At 42.2% G+C, this 22,852-nt stretch overlaps 1 protein-coding gene across 1 annotated transcript in view; it reads left to right on the forward strand.

Moving 5' to 3' along the window:
* Nucleotides 1-21,909, forward strand: part of PLCL2 (phospholipase C like 2) — a 175,921-nt gene extending 154,012 nt beyond the window's left edge. The window contains exons 5-6 of the mRNA XM_014789821.2: nt 3,915-4,024; nt 21,046-21,909. Coding sequence (XP_014645307.2) covers nt 3,915-4,024; nt 21,046-21,225 — 290 coding nt within the window. The 3' untranslated portion in view covers nt 21,226-21,909. The remainder of the gene's footprint in view (nt 1-3,914; nt 4,025-21,045) is intronic.
* The last annotated feature ends 943 nt before the right edge of the window (nt 21,910-22,852 follow it).

Genomic DNA, 22,852 nt, shown 5'->3' on the forward strand with positions numbered 1-22,852 from the left:
ATACCTTGGATCTGAACCTCTGAACCCCAGGCTCCCGAAGTAGAGTGCACTAACTTAACCACTACACCACCAAGCCAGCCCCTAAAATTTTGAGTTTTATATATACATATTTTTTGGGGGGGTGAGGAAGATTGGCCCCTGAGCTAACATCCATTGCCAATCCTCTTCTTTTTGCTGAGGAAGATTAGCCCTGAGCTAATAGCTGTGCCCATCTTCCTCTATTTTGTATGTGGGACGCCACCACAGCATGGCTTGATAAGCGGTGCGTAAGATCCTGGGATCCAAACCTGCGAACCCTGGGCGACACCAAAGCAGAGCACACGAACATTTTAGCCACTATGCCACTGGGCCTGCCCCTTGAGTTTTATGTTTTTAACATAATTTTTCCAGTTTTCAACTTATCACCTTTTTTTTTTGGTGCTCCTTTTTTAAAGAACTTCATTAATAATACATTTTGCATTTCCCTGTGGACTTTTATTGAAATACAGATATTTTAAGAAGGGGAAGATAAAAGGGAATTGTCTAGTCTCACTTTTTGATAGACATGTCAAATAAGAACTTTTCAGACAGCTGAGCTTGTCTCTGCAAATGCCCCCCTGCTTCGTCCTTACCACTGTCATTTTTCATCATCTTAACGATTTTTCCTCAAGTCCTCAGTCCTCCTCAAGCAGGGTATCTTTTTACCGGCTCTGGTCCTGGGTTTTTCTGAACTTTCTGAAAGCTACTTCCTCAGAACCTGGGATAGATGTTTGTCCAAGCTCAGCGTTCCCTTCTTCTGCTCTCCCATGCTGGTCTGGTCTGTAGGTTCCTACTTGTCAGTTGGAATGAAGCCCGGGGAAGCAGGTCCTGTCGTGGCCTCGTTGCCTAGTAAGATCATCACCTAGTGAGATGATGAAATGTTACCTAGCGAGGTGATCACCTAGTAAGCTGGTCAAATGTTCAGCAAGGCAAGATAAACACTCCACCTCTAGTGGAGTGAGGCTTCCAAGCTGATGATACCTGGGTGGTGAGAAATCCCCCAGTATTGTCGTATCCCACCCTTGTGCCAGTTTTGAAATTTGTAATAAAAAAGTGTCATAAAGAGCCCATATCTGGTCAGGCCCTTGTAGTGTGTAGTCCCACATTAATATCACTTCCATTTGCCTTCCCAGTTTCTTTCCCTCTGCACCTGGAAGACCATGTAGTTGTATACCTTCTTGTTTACAGAGAGCTGCTCCCCCACGACTTCCCTGTGTCTCTTCTCTTTCCCATGTTCCAGTCATGAATTCCATCTGCCAAGCCTTGGTGATACTTATAAAACTAAAGTGCCTCCTGACTGCCAGAAACATAGACAGGATGAGTATTAAAGACACATGTCCTGAAATCAGATCTTGCTGAAGTCCAGTATTAAATCCTAACAGAAAGGCCAGCACATCAGGGTTAACCATTAGGGCCTCACATGGCCCTGTTCTAGGAAGTCAGTCTGAGTCATCACAGCATGCTGCAGGGAGTCTCCCAGAGGTGACCAGGGAGAAAGTGGGTGGGTGGGTGTGGGCACGGTGTGGGTGTGAGTGAGGGTGTGGTTTAACGCTCCAGCACATCCAGGGAAAGTCAGAACTAGATACAGGGGGTGCGGCCCACTGTCTGAGCCAGGTCACCAGCACTGGGGTGGAGGGGTCAGTTAATCAAGTTGGGATGTTCTCAAGTACCGTCATTGACAAAAGTGAGGTTGGAGAAAAGGAAAGTGGTCAGTGTGGTAGTTTCCTAGACAATGTAATGAATTTTACTAATTACTATTCTTTCTTGAAACCAGTGAGGTTATTAAGCCTCATTAGCATGACAGGAATCAGGACAATAGTTCCTATTCAGTGAGGAAAAAAATACAGAAAGAAGAAAAAAGACTAAGTTGGCAGCTTGCTATATTTATCATATGTGTGTCAGCTTTTGCTTACTGTTTAAAGACATGATGGAGTAAAGTTGCTGTCAATCATTGTATAAAGAGTTGCTTTGAAATGATGTTGCATAGAAATGGAGTTGAAAATTGGAATGCCCAACTCTCTGGAATGCCCTACTGCTCTACAACAGTAGAAGTGTACAAAAGAACACAGGAAACGTCTTGTAAAAATTACAGCTGTTCCACATTCTTTGTAATAGCAAAAGATTTGAAACAACCCAATGTCCCTAACATGCTGGTTCATCACACAGTGGAGTCTGTGTAGCTGTTAAGAGTCAGGAGGAGCTCTGTACACTGACACGGAGTGATCGGGTAGTTAATGGGGGGAAAAACAAAAAGTGAGGCACAGAACAATGTACATAGTATGCTACCTTTTGTGCAAGAAAGGGAGGATTATGGATATATGTACACATTTGCTTATATTTTCAAGGGGAAACAATGCAATAGAAAGATAAATCAAAAACTAATAAAAATGTATAGGGGAAGGGAGGGATTGGGACAGAGGAGACCAGGAAGGAAGCAAGACTTAACTGCCTACACCTTGATATGTGGTTTGACTTTGGAATCATGTAAACTTTTGTCATAATCATAAAACAAATTATATCCAAAAATCACTGCCCTCACCACACACACAGAATGACAAAAAAGAGACAAATGAACCTCTTTGTACTTTGTTAGTGACATAACCACGTAGAGAAAAGAATTATTCTGAGTGACCTTAGGACATAATATTTTACTGTATGACATAATGTTTTTACTGTACGTTCTCAATGAGATACACTCTAAGGACAAAAGTAAATGCAAGGAGAGTTTAAATTGGATTCAGCAGTCTTACTATTAATAGTTATGTTGATGTGGTTAGGAATTAAGATTTTCTACCTAAGAGATAAGAAACAAGCATCAAGTTTTAAAAAATTATGTAAAAACCCTATACACTTAAATTTGAATTAGAAGTATTAATAAGCTCTTATTCTTTCCTTTTTTAAAAAAAAATACACGTCTGAGGTCTGTCCAATGAAAAGGCATAGAAAACTCAGTAACAATGAGCACTCGTAGCACCCAGATTTTTGCCTTTAAACATCACTTCCCACTAAAAGAATCTGGAGGTCCTTGGAGAAAGGCCTGGGTTCAGGTCTGAGATGGGAAATGTACTTGGTGAGTCTAGAAGATCTTGTGCCGGAAAGCCAGGGACAGATCAAATGCTAACTGGTCATTTCAAAAGGACGTAAGAACCTGTCTTAAGGGTTCTCATTGGCCAGAGACGGGATAATTGTCTGCCATGAATATGTAAGAAATCCATGAGTTATTATGACATTAAACCAATAGAAGGCCCATCATCTCACTCCTGCATTATTGCAGGGTTGCTGCCTGAGGAGCCTCTTAGAGACTATTTTGAAAGACAGTAGAGAATATTCATTTGATTATGTAAATTATAATAAAGAGTCATGATACAAATGCCAGTTAGAGTTCATGGTCTTTCTCCCCATCCTCTCCCCTTAACAATGGCCTGGAATCTGACCTCAGATTGACTCTTCCTGTGACAGGAAATACATTACTTTGCGTTCTTTTCATCCCTAATTGCCAGCATTGTGTCCTCAGCGGAGCTGAAATCTGCCTTCTGCGATTCCAAAGACCTGGGTTCTTGTCCCAGCTCTCTCTCCTGCTCCCTCCATCAGGCTTCAGTCTCTGAACCTTGCTGAGCCTCAGACCATGAGCATCTCTAAAATGAGAATGCAAATGATCCCTGTTCTCCCTTCAAAACCATGAGGAACGATCGCTGACCTCTAAGATGCCTTCCGCCTTGTTGATACCGTCAATTTTCCGTGTTTCCCCCCATTATTACATTCTTAAATAGGCACATTTACGAAATTCCATTGGAGATTGGAATCGTTTTAGCTATACCTAGAAAAATAAATATTGCCAGTTCATTACCACAGATTGGATGGGGAAGTAAAATGCCTTGTCTTTCTGTTTCTTTCAGCCATGGAATTCCATGAACACTTGCACAGCATAGGCACCAAGGAAGGTTTGAAGGAACGAAAACTGCAAAAAGCGGTGGAGAGCTTCACTTGGAATATCACCATCTTAAAGGTATCTAGCCAAGTTGTTTCTGATGCTAGTGATTTTGCCATCTTTTTCAGCATGTTTCTTCCTGTCTGGATAACATTTCCTGCAGTGTACCTCATCAGCACTTGAGCCTGTAGCGTGGTCACAGAAATCCGGGACAACTCTGTCTGCCCTCCGGAGAGTCTGCAAGCATGAGAGCTGGGCAGGAGGCTCGGAGGGAGAACAGGGGACTGTGATGGCTGGCACATTGTAGATTCTGGTGGGAAGGAAAAGGAGCTGGCGTTTCATCCTTGAAGGATATAAAGTTCATAAATGCCAGTTGCTACATGTGAAATAGAAAGTATTGATTACAGAGGAATGATGGGGAATTTAAAGATTTTAGTTACTCAGATTTCATTTAACACTTTAAAGTATAATCACAGCCTTAATATTAATATGATCCCAGAATAAAATAGGAAAGAATTGTGTGGGGCATAATTAAAAGAAATAGGTAAGGAATTGCCATTTGAAAGAAATTATCCTTCAAGGGAAAAAGTCATCCATATCTATCTGTTGATTTCTTTCTCTCTCTCTCTCCCTTCTTCCCTCCTTTCCTTCCATCTGTCTTTCTATCTATCTCAGCATGACCCTTTAAAAAAAATTAACTTTTATTATAAAAGTGATATATTTTCAGTGTAGAAAATGTCAAAATAGCATAATCAAAGGCAACCCTAGTCCCACCATTCAGACACGATCACTGGTGGCCTTTTGCTGTGCTTTGTCCCGTTTCTCCCTGTGACACAGAAACACTATTTCACTCCAGGTCTTGGACAGTGAAATGTAAAATCACTCTCTGGTATTCACCCTCCAGACTTGCTCCTCGGGTGAATTCAAAACTGTCAAGACGTGATCACAGCTGCCTCTTTTAATTTCTCTGTTCCTCTTCAAGTTAAAAGATCCATCCCTGAGCTGACAACAGTTTTCTGATTTGATTTAATAAAAAGTCGCTCTTCCAGAGCTAGCCGACTTGCATTTTCTCGCGTTAAATCCTACTCATTTTTATAATTAAAATCATTTTCTTCTTCAAACGCTCCCCTTCCTACACATGTATTTTTTTTAATCTCTAGATCTCCTGCTTAGTACTTAACTCTGATTGTTTGCAGTCCAGTAAACAGCAGACATAAAATTTACAATGAAAAAGAATTTGGCTTTACAACTTGCCGACTCACTTGCGATCAGAGGTGAAGGGTATGCTACAAATTTCCTGCAAACCTCAGGAAAAAATAGCACAATAGTTTTTTGTCCCTGTGGTAGGAACAAATGCTCATTTGGCTTTTATTTTATTATAGGGAAAAATAGACTTAGACACCAAACTTTCATCTGTCAGCTATCCTTGCTACTCATGTGTGGTCTGGAAACCAGCAGCCTGGGCGTCACCTGGAAGCTTGTTCGAAATGCAGACTCCCAGGCCCCACCCCAGACCTGCTGAATCAGACTGTGCGTTTTCACAAGATCCCAGGAGATTCTTATGCACATTAAAGTTTGAGAAGCACTGGGCAAAAATCCACAGAAAATGAGAGCCTGGTGCACATATTAATGAAAACCAGCTGACATAAAGTGATGGACCAGATTTTAAAAATAAGTAATTGAATGAAATAGCTACACTGAGGAAACCTATTTTCTTTTGAATTACATCCAGGAGAGAGAATTAACACCTCAGACTTATGTCCAAATGGAAACAAATGTATAGGACAGGATAATTGATCTTTTTAAAATTTCCAGGATAACATTTGCTGTAGATTGTGTTGGAGTATGGAGAACCTAAGCGAGGAATGGGGAGGAATTGGGGAGATGTGTGTGTCGTTTCTGTATACTGGAAGGGCTTTTTTCATTTCTGTGTATTTCACAGGTTTAGACTTCCATTAGAAGAGTCCGTGCCCCCAGAGTCTGGGACATGAGTTTGGGTCTGAGTTAAGCTCCCAGCCTTTTCTGGAGGGGACAGGACCCTTGAGTTCTTTCACCACTGGTTCTTTGCGGAGCTTGGAGAGGGGGTAGCCCTCCAGGGCTATGTGCAGTGTGCAGTAGGCAGCAGGTGCCCTGGTAGTGGGCACAGAGGCTTGGGGAAGGTTTCAGATGACACTGGGGGATGGAGAGAGGAGGTGGAGGACAGGAGGAGGTGCTTGAGGGAGCCCTGGAGCCTGAGGCCAGGCATGGGAATTACCTGGAGTGCTTAAAATGCAGTCTCCTGAGCCCCACCCTGGACCTCCTGGAGCAGAATTGCCAGGGGTGGAACGCAAGAATCTGCTTGTTCAACAAGTTCCTCAGGGTATTCTGAGGCACCCTAAAAAAATCGAGTACCACCGCTCTAGAATCAAATCAAAAGTATCCTTCGTTGTGTATCACCCCACTCAAGTGAACAATAAAGGACACAGTGACCAGTCATCCCGGGACGTAGGGCTTCCAGTGTGAGAACCGGGACAGTCCCAGGCAAACGGGGATGACAGGTCACCCCAAGAGGAGGCACCCTGCCATAAACTCCTTTCATCTAAGGATGTCCATCCCAGTTTTTATGAATCTTTCCTTGCATTGTTTAGTTTTTCAATTTTAAGAGTTGCTATAAAATACAGAAATGAACAAAGGGGAAATGTTGTCCGTGATCACCACACCCAGAATGATTCACTGTTAACATCTTGGCATATTTACTTCCAGTCGCTTTTTTTCATTGAATAAAAATCATTCATTTGTTTTTGTAAATGCATCTTTTTTGTGTGTGTGTGAGGAAGATCAGCCCTGAGCTAACATCTGCCAATCCTCCTCTTTTTGCTGAGGAAGACTGGCCCTGGGCTAACACCCATGCCCGTCTTCCTCCACTTTATATGGGACGCCGCCACAGCATGGCTTGACAAGTGGTGCGTCGGTGCGCGCCTGGGATCTGAACGGTCGAACCCTGGGCCTCAGCAGCGGAGCGCACGCACTTAACCGCTTGTGCCACCGGGCCGGCCCCTGTAAATGCATCTTCATGATAAAGAACTTTTTGTGATGTAGAAAAGATAAAAGTTTTAAAATGACCTCAGATCCTCCCTTTGAGAAATGACTTATTAACTGTAGGTGACCTTATTCCAGGAACCTTTTATATGCATATAGATGGATGGAGGGAGGGAGGGAGGGAGATATATTTTATTGATTCTGAGTCATACCTTTTTATCATATTTTGAAATTGGTATGTATCTTATAATTAGTGGCATCTTTGCCTCGTTTCCTAGTTAAATTGGCAGTGACCTTTCTGAGTAGTATATAAAATAGTGGTGCATCTCACAAGCACTAGTGTCTCAGAGTCTGTGACGTAAGGTGTCAGTAGATAGAATCCTACTGTAATTGTTCTTTTTAATTTTTTTAAAAAGTACTCAGTTTCACTTAATTTAACAGAATAAAGGAAACCATAAAGAAGCCATTTAGCAATTCATTTAAATTGCTGAACAATTTTTACTCTTAAGTATTTATTTCCTATAAAATCCCTCTGAGGTTAAGAAAAAAGATAATGAGAAATGTTAATAGGAGTCATTTTGTTGTTTTTTAAAGCTACACATTTCAATTGTAAGCTTTGTTGGTTGAGCTTCTGCTATGAAAGATGAGAATGTTAGCACTTTCTAATATTTCTGTGTGGAGAGTTAGGCATATTGTTATTTTTCCCTTGTCCACGTTTAAATATTCCCATTTGGTCCCAAGATTGTAATTCCCATGTTGCTCGGTATAAGCTCAATGTTTAAATTGGTTCACTGTGACCGCCAGTCCAAGAAGTCACCTCACTTTTCTGTAGCCTAAGGGAATGGCAGAGAGAAGAGAGAAATCTCCGCTGGGGTCTTAGGCAGCCTTTCTTTGGAGATTTGGATCCAGCTTTCTCAGAGTTTGTAAATGTCCTGTTCTGGGGTTTCTGCTGCATCACTGGGGCGAGGATGTAATCCATTCCCACAGGCTTCTGATTTCTTCTTTAATTCAGAAGCCAGCCCTCAAGACTTTACTCCCATTAGAGAGTCAGCATCATTCTCCCTCTCTCTCTCTCTCGTTTTTTTTTTTTTTTGGTCAACTTTTTTGAGGTATAATTTACATAAAATAAAATTCACCAATTTTAACTGCACAATTCAATGAATTTTGACAAATGTATATAGTCATGCAACCCCACCACAGTGATGATAGAGCATTTCCATCACCCCTGGAAGTTCCCTTGTGCCCCTTTGTAGTAAACTCCTCCACCTTGCCAACCACTGAGGTGATTTCTGTCTCTCTAGTTTCACCTGTTCCAGAATGTCATATAAATGGACTTGTATGTATGGTATGTGGTCTTTGTGCCTGGCTCCTTTCATTTACCATAATGCTTTTGAGATTCATCCAGTTGATGTGTGTTTCAGTGATCCATTCCTTTTTATTGATGGATGGTATTCTATTTCATGGATGTACCACACTTTGTTTACACATTCACCAGTTGATGGACATTTGGATTGTTTCCAGTTTTTAGCTATTATGAATAAAGCTGCAGTGAACATTCACATACCAGTCTTTGTGTGGACATATGTCTTTATTTTTCTTGGGTAAATACCTATGAGTGGAATTGCTGGGTCATATGGTAAGTGTATGTCAGACTTTATAAAAAATTGCCACACTGCTTTACAAACTTTTATTTGCATTCCCCTCAGCAGTGTTCTGTGAGTTCCAGTTACTCCACATCCTCGTCAACATTTGCTATTGTCAGTTTAGCCAGTTTAGTAAGTGTATAGAGGTTATGTGTCTTTTTGTTTTGGAGAGGGTTTTTTAGCTTTTAAAAAAATCGGCATGGGCTTTGGTGTAGTTTTCTTTATGTTTCTTCTGCTTAGGGTTTGTTAAGATTATTGGATATTTGGGTTGATGGTTTTCATCAAACTTGGAAAATTTTCAGCCGTTGTTATCTTTATGTATTTTTTTTCTGTCTTACTCTTTCTCTCCTCCCCTTCTGCAACTCCAATTATGCATATATAATGCTGGATATTATTCCACAAGTCACAGATACACTATTCCTTTGTTTTTAGGTCTTTTTTCTGTGTTTTTAAAAAAATTTTTGATAGTTTCCATTGCTCTGTCTTCAAGCAGTATTGCTGTATCTTCCACAGCATCTGATCTGCCATTAACCCTACACAGTGTATTTTTTATTTCAAATTTCTCACTTCTCTCCTCTTTGTGCTCGTCATATCCTCTTCCTTCTTGAGCACACATAATACGTTTACAATAGCTGTTTCAGAGCTCCCTGCCCCACTACTCTGCCCCTCACGTTCTAGCCGCCTTGGCCTCCCTGAGCTCCAGACTCTGTCTCCTCAGCTCAGTGGGGCCGCTGGGCTTGTTTGGGTTCTGTCTTTCTGTCCTGCAGCCTGGAATCTCTCCAAGCAGTGACCTGCGTATTTGCATCCTTCTTTCAGGAGTCTGTCTTGCACTATCTGAAAATCATTATTTTATGTAGTGTGTCTAGTTTTCTAGTTGTGTGTCAGCCTCATTTCTCGCTTACCTGTGTCACCTCTCTCCTCCCACCCTCTGTCCCATCACCTCTCTGCTCCATCAAACAGGTAAAAAGAGAAGACCACTCACTCAGTCTGCACCTCTCCAGTTTGGTTGGCTGTTAGCATTTTCAGGATTTGTGTGAATTGCTAGTATGAATTTGGTGAGTTTTAGAAATTTGTTAAATTTTTATACCCTTTTTTTTTCTGTTTGGTTGCTGCGTGTGGTTTTTTGTTTTTGTTTTTGCCAATTTTACTCTTTCTGCTCATTTCATCAGGCGTGTGGGAAGGAAATTCTGTAATGCGTTTTCAACCCACCAGCTTAATCAAGAAGTTCCTCTCCCTTTATTTTCCATTTGCTAAAATATTCACTATACTGGTGATAATTTTCGCTGTTCTATTTATTATCGTTCCTAAAATGGTGGAATTTCACAGTAGCAGAGTTCTGTTTTAGTGGGTCTGTTCTGGTTATAAGGAGCAGAAGCTCACTCAGGGTGGCTCACAGAGGAGGGGGAGAGATGCGGGCTTACACAGGGAGCGTGAGAGGCACAAGGATCTTGGGGAACTCTGAGACTGGGAGCTACAGTCCAGCCTCGGGGGATTAGGAAGTGGTCAGGAAGCCCGGTGCCTGAGGTGCTCTCCTCTCTGTGGGCCCATGGTCGTTGACTCCATTCTTCGCCCTCTACCAGCAGCTTCTTCTGCCCACTTGTAATTTCTGCTGCTTTTTAACCTGGTCTTGCCTTGGTCTGGCCCTGACTGTACCTGAGAAGGTTTTATCTCCAGTGCTCAATCTATTCGTCTTTCCTGCTTCACATTCCGAAGAGGGGAAATCTGATTGGCTCAGCCTTTCCTTTGAGCTCCAGACCAGCGATCCTAAAGTTATAAGCCTTCTCTTGTATTAAGTCCCCTAGGATTGCGTTCTCTCCCTGCTTCAGTCCACTGTGTGCAGGAAGGTACTGTCACACAGCACAAAATATGGCCACCTTAAGTGGCTATTTCAGCTATCTAGTGCTGTATCACAAACCCCACCAAAACTAGTGGCTTAAAATGATGACTTCTTATTTTTTATGATTCTGTGGGCTAGCTGGGCTCAGCTGGATGGTTTTTCTGCTCCGTGTGGTGTTAGCTGGGATCACTCATGAGGCTTTATTTGGCTGGGAGCTGGAACATCCAAGAAGGCCTCACTCACGTGACTGGCATCTTATCTGAGTCGGCTGCAATGGCTGGGTCTCTGTCTTCTCTCCTCTCTCTCTTTCCACATGGTACATCATCATTCAGTAATCCACTCCAAGCTTCTTTATATGACAGCTTGATCCCAAGAGAGCAAAAGCAGAAGCTTCTAGGCTTCTTAAGGCCTAGGCCTAGAATTAGCACAGCATGACTTTTTCCACATTTAATTGATCAAAGCACATCAAGGCCAGTCCAGATTCCAGGGAAGGGGAATTGGACTCCGCCTCTTGATGGGTGCAGTAGCGTGCCTGGACAGGGGTGGAGGGAATCATTGGTGGCCGTCTTTGCAGATAGTCCACCACAGTGGCAGAGTGTGAGTGAAGGGTAAGCGGAGACCTTGTGAGGCTTGGCCTCACGAGACGGTAAAGTCATCAAATCTGACTTCCTGCTGCTTCTGCTCCTTTGCCAGCCTGCTCCATTGTCATGCAGTTGTAGTCATGTTCCGTCATACAACATGTATAGTTTGACCTTTCTGTAACTTCGCTTCTACCCACTGGTTACAGTAGTGCCCTCAAAGCACCACAGAATCGTTCTGTTCCCTCTTGTCAACAGCCCTTCATAGACTTGGGAACTATCATATCCTCTCTTGGACCTCCCTGATTCGGGTCAGGCTTGCTCAGCCCCTTCCGCAGATTCTAGAATGAGATGGCTTCTGATCCCCTCCCCATCTGGTCCCTCCGTCTTCTGAAGGCTCTAGTTTGTCAGGGTCTTCATGAGATGGGGTGGCCAGAATTATCCCATACCTCAGAGGCAGAGTGAGACTCGTCGGTCTGATTTTGCTGGTGGTCTGAAAATTATCTTTCTGTTAATATAGACCAAAATTATGTTGGATTTTATGGCACCTGCGTCATATCATGGACTTAAATGAAGCTTATTACAACCCAAGGTGTTTTCCGGGTGAATTGCTGCCAAGCCAGCTCTCTGCGTCTGTGCCACTCCACCCTCAGAAATAAGACTAAAAACTAAACCCTGAAAGTAGAGATTTGTTCTCTTTAGGAACATAAGACTTCTGCCAAAAATAAGTCATTAAACCAGACAATTTTTGCACCGGTAAGAGGTTAATCTTGATTTTCTTTGTTGTTACCTGAGGTGCAGTGCTTATCTTGAAGACCTGAAGACTAACATTTGTTTCCTTCCAACAATTACTATAAGTCTGTGTGTAACTCCTTTTCTTTGTTGATGCTACTATCCTTTAGTTATTTTATTTATTATATGTGCTGTATTATGTTGCCTGTTTTCCTGAAAAGCTATAATTGACTGAAAGCCCTTTCTCTACTTAGTGTGTAAAACTCCTCAGAATGGCTCAGAAAAGCAAACTGCGATAGTGTTTGTCATTAGGCAGGCTGTACCTTCTGATCCATTTAAAACACAGTAGAACTTCAGACGTTTGGATCCCACCAGCGTGGAATTTGTGATTACTCAGCTAACGTTTAATTATGCAAAAGGTGTGCTTAAAAGATTAATAGTATGCAGGAAGTGCTTATGCATGTACTGTTTTTATTAGTGTTTCAGGAGCTTTCCCACACATTGTCCTGGCCCTGCTCATCCCTCAGCATCCCCTCGCTCTCCACTTCCTCTCTCTGTGCAGTGGGGCCACGCTCTCCCCGCCTCAGGCCCTGCTCCCTGTCCCTCTCTTGAGCTGCTCCCATCTGTGCTTAGGTCTGGCTCACTTGCACTGTCTAGGGATGCTGATGGCTGCTCCTGAAACCCTCACCCCACCTCTGGCGAGGCCCCTCTCCCACTGCAAGGAGCCAGCACTCACCCCAAGGGTGAAATTGAGCCCTTCTCACGGCCAGGTCTGTAACGGAAGAAGAAGTAGTCGCAGTTGGAATTTAGAAATCTTTGTAGTATAGAAACTACCAACTAAACCGTGGTGAGGCCCCAGAGGCGTCATCTGTTGGCGCATGGAGTCATGTGTGGAAGGCAGCGTCCTCCACAGCCCCTTGGCCTGCTGAAATCCTTTCCCAACCTTCTGTCAAGGCTCGACTCAGACACCACCTCCTCCATGGTGTTGGAGCCCCCCACTCTCCATCTTTGTTGAGTGAAGCATAAAATTATTTCTGAGGAGAAAGGCATTCATTCTGAATTTAAATTAAATTGAATCTTATACTTAAAATTTTAAATTATTAACTTTTGTACAAACCTTTGAGTATAACCATTGTTAAATTGGGGAATAACCGTAAATTGATGAAATATCCAAAATAAAGTGAAAAGGTGGAGGGATCAAGACTCGAGGACAGGGGCCGGCCCCATGGCTTAGCGGTTGAGTGTGCGTGCTCCAATACTGGCGGCCCGGGTTCGGATCTCGGGGGTGCACCGACGCACCGCTTCTCTGGCCATGCTGAGGCCGCGTCCCACATACAGCAACTAGAAGAATGTGCAACTATGACATACAACTATGTACTGGGGCTTTGGGGAGAAAAAGGGGAAAAAAGGAGGAGGATTAGCAATAGATGTTAGCTCAGGGCTGATCTTCCTCACACACAAAAAACAAAAAAACAAAAAAGAAGACTCGAGGACAGTCCTCAGATCAGTCCACTGTCATTGCGTAATGAAGACACTGCATGGTACAACTCTAATGTCTCTCTGGGTTACGAGAGAAATCAAGGGTTAGGAGCTTGTTCCCAGTGCTGTTCTTTACATGCTCACAGAACCCCGCGCCCACTTTGTCAGAACCCTGAACCTTTGCGGGGGAAGGCAGTCTTCCTGCTGCGGTGAGACAAATTTATTTGCAACCCACATTCCATTCCCTTCAAACCTGTGAATGCACGTCAGGTGAAGCCAAAAACAGAAAAAATAAGGAAGCATTTAAAACGAATCTAACATCCTATAGAAAAGCACGTGCCACATTCCCTGTCGCTCTGGCCTTAGGTGACTGATGATCAGAGGCTCTTTTTTCAAGTGTGAGGTTTATTGAGACGTCGGTGGAGAGACGGCCTGACCAAGCTGAGGCCTTCTGTAACTGACGAACATGCTGCTGTCGAGGCAGCCACATGAGTCCACTCGAGGGGGCACTGTCAGAGTATAATGGGTGGTGATTTAGAATCAGTAGCTAAGAGTCCCACAGCCCATTCATTCTTTGTTCATTCATGCTTCATTCAACAAATACGAACTGGAAATCTGTATTCCCATTCCTGTGTTTAATCACGGGAAGAGTGAACTGTCTGCGCAGTTGGCAGTATGATGGGTACATTAAAAATGTGGTGGACATTCCACTTTGCCAGCTTTAAAAGTGTTTCATGTGATGTGTGGGGCTCAATTCTCTATAGTTTGGGCCCTGTGGTTTAGTTTATCCAAGAAGAAAACAAAACACACACACAGAGAGAAAGCTGTGTATGTTCAAGTGTAATTCGCTGTGCAGACTCCGCCTTGCGGGAGGCCCTGGGTCTCTCTAGACTCAGTTTCCTCATCTATAAAATGGGAATAGTAAGTACACCTCTCTTACAGACTTGAGAGACTCTCAAGAGGTAATGTTTGTAAAGGGCTTAATGCAGCACCTGGCACACAGTAGTCACTCAATAAATGGCAACCACTGTTCCCAGAAGGCTTTGCTGGTATGCATTCCTACATATCTAACTTTTTTTTTTTTTTGTGAGGAAGATCAGCCCTGAGCTAACATCCATGCTAATCCTCCTCTTTTTGCTGAGGCAGACTGGCTCTGAGCTAACATCTATTGCCAATCCTCCTCCTTTTTTTTCCCCAAAGCCCCAGTAGATAGTTGTACGTCATAGTTGCCCATCCTTCTAGTTGCTGTATGTGGGACGCAGCCTCAGCATGGCCGGACAAGTGGTGCGTCGGTGCACGCCCGGGATCTGAACCCGGGCCGCCAGTAGTGGAGCGTGCGCACTTAACCGCTAAGCCACGGGGCCGGCCCCCATATCTAATTTTTGACATTTCGTAGGCTTTGTGGTTTCAAATTTAGGACTATAATTACATTCGCAGCCTTTCTGTGTGAGTTTGAATTGTGGTTGTAAGGAAATATAACGTATTAAATAGTTTCCATAGCACTCTTGAAGGAGGTTTGTGCATTTGGCCTGTGATTCTGAATACTTATGAAATACTGGATTGAAATGTATTTAGTTTCTTTATGAGTCTTGCATCACCCAAAACAGTGACTAACCACAAAATATTTACTAAAAGGTAACATGTTTATGACCACATACTATTAATATGCCAGATAAATAACCAGTAAAGAAACTGTGACTTCCTGTCGACCTGGCTTTTGTTTCCCCAGTCATGAGATTCCGTTAGGGTTTTACAGGTTCAATTCTCTGGTTTTCATTGCAGAAAGCACTCAGGTGAGAGATAGCAGAGGGACCCTAGACCCGGTGCCATCATCTCAGAGTGACGCTGAGGGTACCTGACGCCTCTTGGAGACTTGCAGGTGACAGGAAAGATAAGGACGCATGCATGTGGGTTGGTGTTAGGCTCACTCAGGGCAACAGTCTATCTCCCTCCTGGGCCTTGGTGCTCTCCAGGCGTCTGCCTCCCTTTCTGTATCCCAGAGTCAGCCTCATCTCCTGGCAGAGGAGAAGGTATCAGAGAAGGTACCTAAAATCTGCTGGGTTCCTCTCTGTGTTCCCAAGCAGATGAGGAAGCTAGGAAGGAGGCAGCCTAGTCTGCAGCCCCAGGTGAACCTTCTCGGCCTGGGGCCTGTGGCCTCAGAACAACCCAAAAGTCACTGTGGGCCCCAGATATGCTGATGTCAAACCAGACACTGATAACTGACATTCCTGTTTGCATTAAAACAAAAAGTATTTGACTGCTTTTGTGCCTTCTTCAGAGTCCCAAAATGGTAGGCATGTCCTCCTCTTTCTCCTCCTTCCCTCTGCATGTAATTTGGAAGAAAAGTGTCTGCTGGCCCCCAGGGAATGGGAGGTGGCCATCTTGGCTCTCTCTGGCTCTCAGCCAAGCAACCATTGCACGGGTTGGTGGCAGAGGTCGAGGGAGTCTTTGTGGCCACACTGGGTCACTAACCGCAGAATTAAGGCAACTCTGTTTTTCTCTAACAGATAGTTTGACAAAAAAGCTTTGAAAAAATTAACTGAAGTATAGAATTCCTACTGTTTTAGCTCTAGGTCTAAATAGAAGCCATGAATTGTGATTGCTAATTTTGGTTTCAAAAACTATGTAGTACTAACAGATGTGCCTTGAAATGTTTTTAGTATATTAAAAACTAGGGCATCTTTTGTGGTCAGACAGAAAGTTTGGTGATTAGCCAAGAGTTAAGTATGGCTTGGGCGCCGGCTCTGACGTTTGGCACCTACCGTCATTCCTGTCCCAGCTGCTCCAGCCTCTGATCCAATCCCAGGTGAGCTCCAGGCAGAGCCAGAGGAGCACATCCTGCCAGACTCTCAGCAAGAGCCGCTGGGATCCAGCCCTGCCCGTAGCTACATCTTTTAAAGATTATTTTCTGAGTCTAAGTAAGAACCTAAAATATTTTGACCTAAGGTTGTTATAAATCTTTCAAGATAAAAACCAAATAGAGTAAGTTATGAAATTCAGAACGGAATGTGTGAAACCAAATAGAGTTTGAGTTTCTCAACTGAAAACATTGCAAAGCCAGTTTCGTGGGAGTCTTCAAAACCAGACACCCTGTGTCAGTGGGTGGCAGCATTTTAAATAGCCTTTGCTCTTTTGAAGTCTTTTGAAGCAATGAGATGTGAACACTGCTACAACAAACACCATCACCTCTTTCAGAATTGTTCTTTATTCACACTAAATGCCAGAACTCCAGGACATGTCAGTCGTACATAGAACAAAATTAAAGTGATGTGGACAAAGTTTGCAGCTCCCCAAGCCCAGGTTTATCACCTAGAGGGGTTCTTTGTGTCTCACCTGGATGATGGCTGAAGGCCTGGTATGTTCAATATGCCATACATTCATTGTCTGAATTTGGGAAACATAAGATTCAACCAGATAAGGAACTCTGTTATCTGTCATCTCAATAGATGTAGAAAAAGCACTTGACAAAATCCAGCAACTATTCATGATGAAAACTCTGAGAAAACTTGGAATAGAGAAGAACTTCTTCAACTTGATAAAGAACATTTACAAAAAACCTACAGCTAACATCATACTTGTGGTGAGAAACTCAAAGCTTTCCTGCTAAGATCTGGAAAAAGGCAAGGATGTCTCCTGCCACCACTGCTTTTCAAATTGTTCTGCAAGTCCTAGCTAATGCAATAAGACAAGAAAAGAAAAGAAAAGAAAAGGTATACAGATTGGGAAGCAAGAAATAAAATTGTCTTTGTTCACAGATGACATGATCATCTATGTAGAAATTCCAAAAGAATCAGCAAACAACTCCCAGAACTAATAAGCAATTATAGCCAAGTGGCAGGATACAAGGTTAATGTATAAAAGTCAATCACTTTCCTATATACCAGCAATGAACAAGTGGAATTTGAAATTAAAAACACAATACCATTTACTTTAGCACCCCCAAAAATTAAATACTTAGATATAAATCCAATGAAATATGTAGAAGATCTATATGAGGAAAACTATGAAACTCGGATGAAAGATACCAAAGAAGAACTAAATAAATGGAGATATATTTCATGTTCATGGTAGGAAAACTCAGTATTTTCAAAATGTCATTTCTTTCAACTTGATATATAGATTTGATGAAATCCAAGTCAAAATCCCAGCAAGTTATAGATATTGACAAACCAATTCTAAAGTTTATATGGAGATGCAAAAACACTATCGAAGGAGAAGAACAAAGTCAGAGGACTGACACTACCCGTCTTCAAGATTTACTGTAAAGCTACAGTAATCAAAACAGTGTGGTACTGGTGAAGGAATAGACAAATAGATCAATGGAACAGAATAGAGAGCCCACCAATAGATCCACAGGTCAACTGATCTTTGACAAAGGAGCAAAGGCAATACAATGGAGCAAAGAAGGTTTTTTCAACAAATGGAGCTGGAACAACTGGACATCTACGTGCAAAAACATTAATGTAGACACAGATCTTCCACCCTTCATAAAAATTAACTCAAAAGAGATCATACACCTAAATGTAAAATGCAAAACTATAAAACTCCTAGAAGATAACATAGGAGAAAACCTAGATGACCTTGGGGTATGGTAATGACTTTATGGATACAACACCAAAGGCATGATTCATGAAAGAAAGAATTCATAAGTTGGACTTCAATAAAATTAAGAACTTGTGCTCTGCAAAGGACAAGTCAAGAGAATAACAAGGCAAGCCACAGACTGGGAGAAAATATTTGTAAAAGGAGCATCTGATAATGGGCTGTTATCTAAAATATACAGAGGACTCTTAAAACTCAACAATAAGAAAATGAACAACTTGATTAAAAATGGGCAAAAGACCTGAGCAGACATTTCACCAAAGGAGCTATGCAGATGGTAAGCATATGATAAGATGTTCAATATCATATGTCATTAGAGAATTGCAAATTAAAACAACGAGATACCAGTACACACCTATTAGAATGGCCAAAATCTGGAACACTGACAACATGAAATGCTGGTGAGAATGTGGAGTATTCTCATTCATTCATTCATTCCTGGTGGGAGTGCAAAAGGATAGTCTCTGTGGAAGAGAGTTTAGCAGTTTCTTACAAAACTAAACATACTCTTAAACCATATGATATACCAATCATGCTCCTACCAAATGAACTGAAATGAATCTACCAAATGAATCAAAAACATATGTCCGCACAAAAACCTGCACATGGATGTTTATAGAAGCTTTATTCATAACTGCCAAATTGGAAGTAACCAAGATGTCCTTCAGTAGGTGAATGGATAAACTGTGGTACATCCAGACAATGAATATTATTCAGTGCTAAAAAGAAATGAGCTGTCAAACCGTAAAAGACATGGAGGAACCTTAAATGCTAAGTGAAAGAAGCCAATCTGAAAAGGCTACATACTGTATAATTCCAGTGATATGACATTCTGAAAAAGCAAAACTATGGAGTCAGTAAAAAGATCAGTAGTTGTCAGGGATTAGAGGGAAGGAAGGGATGACATGGTGGAGCACAGAGAATTTTTAGGGCAGTGTAACTATTCTGTGTGGTACTATAATGGTGGATACGTGTCGCTATACATTTTTCCAAACCCGTAGAATGTACAACACCAAGAGTGAACTCTAATTTAAACTATGGGCTTTGGGTGATAATGATGTGTCAATGTAGGTTCATCAACTGTAACAAATGTGCCACCGTGGGGCAGGAGGGTAGGAGGTAGTGCATGTGTGGGGACAGGGGATATATGGGAACTGTCTGTATTCTTTGCTTAATTTTGCTGTGAACCTAAAATGGTTCTAAAAAATAAAGTTTATTAATTAAAAAAATACTATTTGGAATTTAATAGCTCAAATGGAATAGCTAGTTACAATCTATTAACCATGAATGTATGTAGTAATTCTATGTGCAAGGGCAAATAAACTCTTTAACAAGAAATTATATTCCTGGCACAATATGCTGTATTTATATACAAAAGCTCACAACTTGTAACATTTCAATATATGAGTTCAGTGACTAGTAAGAATGAATAAAAATGAAGCTCCTTCAGTTAAACTAAGCAATGGACCATCTATTTATAGTTAGTAATTAAAGGTCTTTGTAAAGCAGGAAAATCATGAACGGTGAGTGGTAAACAGCAAACCATTCTGTGGATTCAGGTCTCTTGGTGGCTTAAAATTGCATTGCGATTTGGTCTCACCAGCAACTGAGCTTTGATTATAGTCCGGTTGCCTGCCAAGCTAAGTCCTTCCCTGTTACCCTCTGCAGCTGGCCCCAAGCTTTTGTTGTGCAAGAGTACTTTAAAGGGGACGCACGTGGGGAGGCAGTTAAAAAAAAAAAAAAAAAAAAAAACAAGAATGTAAGTATGGCAAGGAAAAAGCCAAATCATAAAGAGAATAATGGAATAAATTGAGAGCCTGAGGAAAGGATAAAAAATAATAAGCAAGGAGAATAAGAAAGAAGGAAAGGTAGAAGTAGACGGTAGAAGTGTGAGTAGAAAGACCCATCAGTAGAAGGCAGATTAATATCGGAAAGAAAAATAGAACAAAAAAGCGAAGTAGGAATGTTGGAATTTGCAACAATGGAGCGCCGCGTTACCTCATCTACCCAATAGTCTTGAAATCCTTGACTGATACATTAGCCCAGTGGTTCTCAAGCAAGGGCAATTTCATCCCCCAGGGGACATTTGGCAATGTCTGCAGACATTGTGGTTGTCACAACTGGGGGTGCTACTGGTATCTAGTGGGTAACGGCCAGAGATGCTGCTATATACTCTAAGATGCACAAGACAGCCCCCTCCCCGGCCCCCCACCAAAAGAATTCTCTGCCAAAGTGTCAAGAATGATAAGGTTGACAAACTCTGCCTTGGCCCATCATCAGCTCCAATTCCAGACTCCCAGTGACTGCGCTTCAATCCATCCCTCTGTTCTCTGACCTTTATACGTGTTAGGCTGCATATATGTCAAGTTGACAGTCACACCCCATAAAAGAAATTAAAATTTGGCTAAGAAAGTTCATCCAGAGTAGAGAATCTTTTCCTTTATTCCTTCTTTTAGCAAGTACTCAGTGAGGACCTGCTGTGTGTCTGTGATGCCAGAGCTTGCTTCAAAAGCAGATTGTTAGAGATGGAGAACAGATTAGGGTTGTGAAGGGCTCGGGATGGTGGAGGGCTAGGGCATGGGTCTGCCTGTGGAGTCATGGTACCAGGGAGATCTTAGTGGTGGTAGACTAGCCCCATGTGAGGATTGCAGTGGTGGTTACAGGAACCTGCACATGGGGTGAAGTGACACAGAACTATACACACATGGTACCACAGTCGGTTACCTGGTCTGGATATTGTACTAGAGATATTTAAGATATAACCATTGGGGGACATTTGGGAAAGGACACACAAGACCTCTCTGCACTATGTTTGCATCCTTCTGTGAATTTATACTTATTTCAGAATAAAAAGTTAAAAAAAAAGCAAATCTTAAAAGTAAAAAAAAGAACAAGATTGGCCAAACAATTAGCCAAAGATGTAATTTTAACGAGGATAGACGGGAATGGTCCATATGCACAGAACTCTGTTCAGATTTGTGAATGGAAAGAACTGAAAAGACAGCACACACTTGCAGTATGGTGTTGAAAACTGAGAAAACAAACTCGTTTTTTATTAAAATTGACCTATTTCAGATGCAGTGCCAATAAGAAATAAATATGCCCTCTTGCAGAATCAAAATATTTCAGTTTCAGTGGAAGACCTATATTGTCAAACTGTAACAATGTCATGTCACATCTAACGCTGTTTGATTGCCTGTTTTGTTACAGGGACAAGCGGATCTTCTGAAATACGCTAAGAATGAGACTTTGGAGAACTTGAAACAAATCCATTATGCTGCTGTTTCGTGCGGGCTGAATAAACCAGGCACAGAAAATGCTGACGGTCAGAAGCCGCGCCGGAGCCTGGAAGTCATCCCTGAAAAAGCAAACGACGAAACTGGAGAATGAGGGAACTTTCTAGAAATCATTATGGAGTTTATAACTCTAGGACCAATTGTAGTCAAATGGGACATTTGCTTTGCACTCACTAATGAAAATAATATTTGGGATTTTAAAGCACAACTGGAATAGCTAATTACAGCCTATTAAAACTGTGAATGTATGTAGCAATCCTGCGTGTGAAGGCAAATAAACTCTTTAACAAGAAATTATATTCCTGGCCAAAATATGCTATATTTGTATACAAAGACATCATAACTCAGTTCCAGCGTGAACAACAGACTGTTCACTCTAGTTCCAGTGAGAAACAAACGTTTTCCTGACTGAAAACTATTTCTTAAGATGGAAATGGATTGTATTGTCAAATTAGTATTTATTGGAGAAAAACCTAATCTACGCGTTTTACTTAATGTGTGATTGCCAGAGCCTCTGGGTGATAGATGATTTTGGTGGCATGCCTGCTGAGCCATAATTACTAAGGAGAATGTAAGTGGACAGACTCCCTGAATCCCCAGGGACCCTGGAGAGCCATCGCGTACAAGGAGGACGTGCAATTGGACTGAGGCGCCTGGCTGAAGACACACGCTGGGTATATGCACGATGTAAAAGAGCCAGTCTGGAAGCAACACATTGTAAATAGTTTTTCATTGTATGAAGTAGTGTTCACATTAAAAAGATGTTTTATGATATTTCTCCAATAGCAGTACATGCATTTAATGAAAGTTCAACTTCTAAAATTTCTGCTTCGAGATATTTTACCCTTAAGAGTAGCCAATTACTTGTTGAACAAAGTTTGTCAAAAATAAGTTGCTTGTCTGGCTTGACAATTTTGCTTTTAGTGAGGTGTCCACAACCTTACATAATGGCAGCTGATTGTAAAGCGAACTGAGACACCTCTTTCCACATCTCAGCTCACAGTGTGGTGAAGTGTGCCTTGAAATAAGACAAATGGTAAGTCAAAGGCAGTTGGAGGGGCCGGAGCAGATGATGTAGCTTTCCTACGGCCAGCTGCATTTCCAAGCTTTTATTTTCCAAATCAGCATAACCTTGTGCTATTTTTGAAAAGGTACCAGACACTGCAGCCTAATTACTGCTTCTCCCAAACCAAAATTGCTTTCAAATCTTGGAAGAGTAAAAGCTGCCTAAATCTTCAACAACCCCTCTTTGATTTGTCCATTTTCTTCTCTGTGATCCAGGTATGTAAGCCAGATGAGTATGTGTCGTCTTCAGCTTAGCCAGCCCTGGTGGTCTAGTGGTTAGGATTTCGCGCTCTCACTGCCATGGTTGGGGTTCGTTTCTGGTCAGGGAACCACACCACCCGTCTGTCGATTGTCACACTGTGGCGGCTGTGTGTTGCTGTGATGCTGAGAGCTATGCCACCGGGATATCAAATACCGGCAGGGTCAACCATGGTGGACAGCTTTCAGCAGAGCTTCCAGCCTAAGACAGACTAGGAAGAAGAACCTGGCCACCCACTTCCGAAAAAGTTGGCCATAAAAACCCTGTGAACAGCAGCAGAGCACTGTCTGATATGGCACCAGATGATAAGAGGATGGTACAAAAAGACCGGGCAGGGTTCTGCTGTGCTGTACACCGGGTGCTAGGGGTCAGAATCGACTTGACAGCATTTAATCTT

Source organism: Ceratotherium simum, chromosome 5, assembly GCF_057802395.1.
Source record: "Ceratotherium simum simum isolate JZ-2026a chromosome 5, ASM5780239v1, whole genome shotgun sequence".
Taxonomy (NCBI): domain Eukaryota; kingdom Metazoa; phylum Chordata; class Mammalia; order Perissodactyla; family Rhinocerotidae; genus Ceratotherium; species Ceratotherium simum.